Source organism: Octopus bimaculoides, chromosome 3, assembly GCF_001194135.2.
Source record: "Octopus bimaculoides isolate UCB-OBI-ISO-001 chromosome 3, ASM119413v2, whole genome shotgun sequence".
Taxonomy (NCBI): domain Eukaryota; kingdom Metazoa; phylum Mollusca; class Cephalopoda; order Octopoda; family Octopodidae; genus Octopus; species Octopus bimaculoides.
Genome location: NC_068983.1, coordinates 54,011,189 through 54,013,790, shown reverse-complemented (window position 1 = coordinate 54,013,790; position 2,602 = coordinate 54,011,189). Strand labels below are relative to the sequence as shown.

The 2,602-nt window shown below is 37.2% G+C and overlaps 1 protein-coding gene across 1 annotated transcript in view; it reads left to right on the top strand.

The window, feature by feature from the left end:
• Positions 1 to 749: 749 nt before the first annotated feature.
• LOC106873187 (putative universal stress protein SAUSA300_1656) overlaps positions 750 to 2,602 on the top strand; it is a 40,557-nt gene continuing 38,704 nt past the window's right edge. The window contains exon 1 of the mRNA XM_014920425.2: positions 750 to 1,157. Coding sequence (XP_014775911.1) covers positions 1,085 to 1,157 — 73 coding nt within the window. The 5' untranslated portion in view covers positions 750 to 1,084. The remainder of the gene's footprint in view (positions 1,158 to 2,602) is intronic.

Below are 2,602 nucleotides of genomic sequence, written 5' to 3'. Positions count from 1 at the left end.
TTAAAATTGTTTTAAAACAAATGCATACATTGCATTTTGCTGCACTTACATATGCACCGATGTAGGGCATTGAAGATAAGTTATCCAAATAACATGGTATTTTTTTCATCTTGCCTTAAAAACACATGGCACATCTGGGGATCCTTACATGACACATAAGTGTGCCGCATCACAGAGATATGAGGTCAGAGTTCAAATCCAGTGTCATTGATTTTCCTTTATATTTGTGTGTGAAGAGGATTGTGGTTTGGCCCTAGGTCGAATCTGAACGAGTAGACCTATCGGAGGCTTTCCAGTCGTCTATTTTTCAGCCACAATATCCAGGATTCCTTTAATTTTCAAGACGGTAGGGTGCGATTTAAGAGATTTAGCTGCTACTTTTGGCAAATCGAACTACAAAAATCCCCCCCCCCCATACTCAAGTAGATTCCATCAGCTGTGCACGCACACGCACACACACATACACACCCACATCAGCTCACCTATTGAAACATTCAGCCAAATACCTTGTGATTAGTCAAAATAAATCGATTAATCTAAAGAGAAATTAAAAGAATTCATGTTTTGTATCTTATTTTCCATACATAGAAAACGCCCCCATCAAAGCCTACTCCTACTGGCCTATCTTCCAGACAATTCTTTCCTTTTTTCCTTTCTTTTCACTCTACGATCAATGAACGAAGCGGTTTTGTTTCGCTTTTTTCCTCCCTCCCGGCCGGATATGTAGGTCAGTCACACATAGACTAGAATGAGTTTTAATCTCGTTCCAAAAGGGTGAATAAAGTGAGAAAGACAATTTATCGATGTACATATATGTATCTATATTTACATGCATTGTCTTCGTTAAATAAGATGTCAACCGTATCTCATTACAAAGGTTAAAGTACAAACAAGTGGTGGAAGAGTCTGTATCAGGTGGCTTACATTCAACGCACACCACCACACACCCTCTCTCGCGCACGTACATATACATATATAAACAAGCGGTCGGTCGCAACTGCAGTCGTTTAGAAAGCTTACTTTAAGAATAATTGGTTCTGTAGAAGGGGAAAGAAAAAAAAAGAAAAAGAATTTGTTTATAACCATGTCGTCGTCCGAAGGTAGAACCGTTGTTATTGGAATGGATGGTAGCGAATATTCGGAATATGCATTCAACTGTAAGTTTGCACCATAGTTCTTTAAATTACTTTTTATCAAATATATTTACCATTTTGATTATTACCGATCACTATTCATCTTAGTTGTAGGAGTAGCAGCACGTTAAAATTATTTGGCATGAAGGAAGCTACCTAACACCCACTTAATATCAACTACAAAAACAAAGTGAAAAAAAAAATAATGTTTTTAGTTGTATTTCTAATATGTTTACTTCTATATTGACTAAATTCAACAACATTTCTTGTGGATTTTTGGCACGTTAAGCAATAACATTTACATCCGTCTATGCAAGTGTAGTATTGTTTGTTTTCTTCTATTTTCGTTATGTTGCTTATGCGGATGTTATTCTCCAACGACTTAGCCACAAACACACAGACACATAGAAAAAGGAAATCCTATAATAATATATTACAGTAAAATGTCTAATTGTTGAGTGGAATTTACAGAAATTTATTCCTTTAAGCTCTCTCCTTGCTTTTTCTTTCTATTCTGTAATGTGGGGTTTCTGTATGTGTCCTGTTATTCATATACACAGTCGAACATATGCTGTAATGCAGTAGGGCAGGCTTCACACTCATTTCAACGTAGTTCTATTTGCCTTAACTGTCTTTTTTTTTTTTAAATTTCGACACGAAATGAGAGTTGATTATTAACCATCTTAAAATAAAGATTAACTGATACAGTTTTTAACATTATCGATAAATTCTTTTCGTTTATCAATAAATCACGCACTCACACATAGGTTTTATATTTCTCTTGTAAACTAACCTTGGGGGCTCTCAAATTCCCTTTATTGTCCTACAGTTTAACCCAGGTGGGCCCTGTATGAGCAGACTCACGATCAAAGTCATTCTAGCCGTGACTAACCCGTCTGTATTTCAAGTGGTGCATCGACATTCGGCTTTGCACTGGCCCTCACCGTCCTAGTCCTAACAGTTTGTTTGAATGTGTGTAAACGTGTGTGTATGTATGTATGTATGTATCTGTGTGACGGGGTAAATAATCAGCCAAAGTATCTAGCTGTTTCGTCTAATGTGCATTATATTAATGTGTAATTTGAGGGACATTTTTGGCTGCTATTTCTTGCAGATTGCAAGATCACAAATTTATTACTGTGAGTAATTGCAAGTGTGTGTGTGTGTGTGTGTGCATATTTAGACAAATAGACAGACAGATAGCAGCTGAGTGGGGGTGATGGGAACGGTCCGCCACAGACGACACTATGGCGACAGTACTTTCGGGTCTGCTGTACAAGTTTGTATAGACAGGCGAAGGACGGCCTCAGTGGCATGCTGTGTGCCTTATACTATACACGCAAGGAAATGTAATGGTGAAACACTGTCTACCTATCTATCTATCTATCTATATATATATATATCCGATTCTGAAAAAAAAATTTCAAAAATCTCAATTTCAAAATTTCGACCCCCCCCCCGGTTTTTAT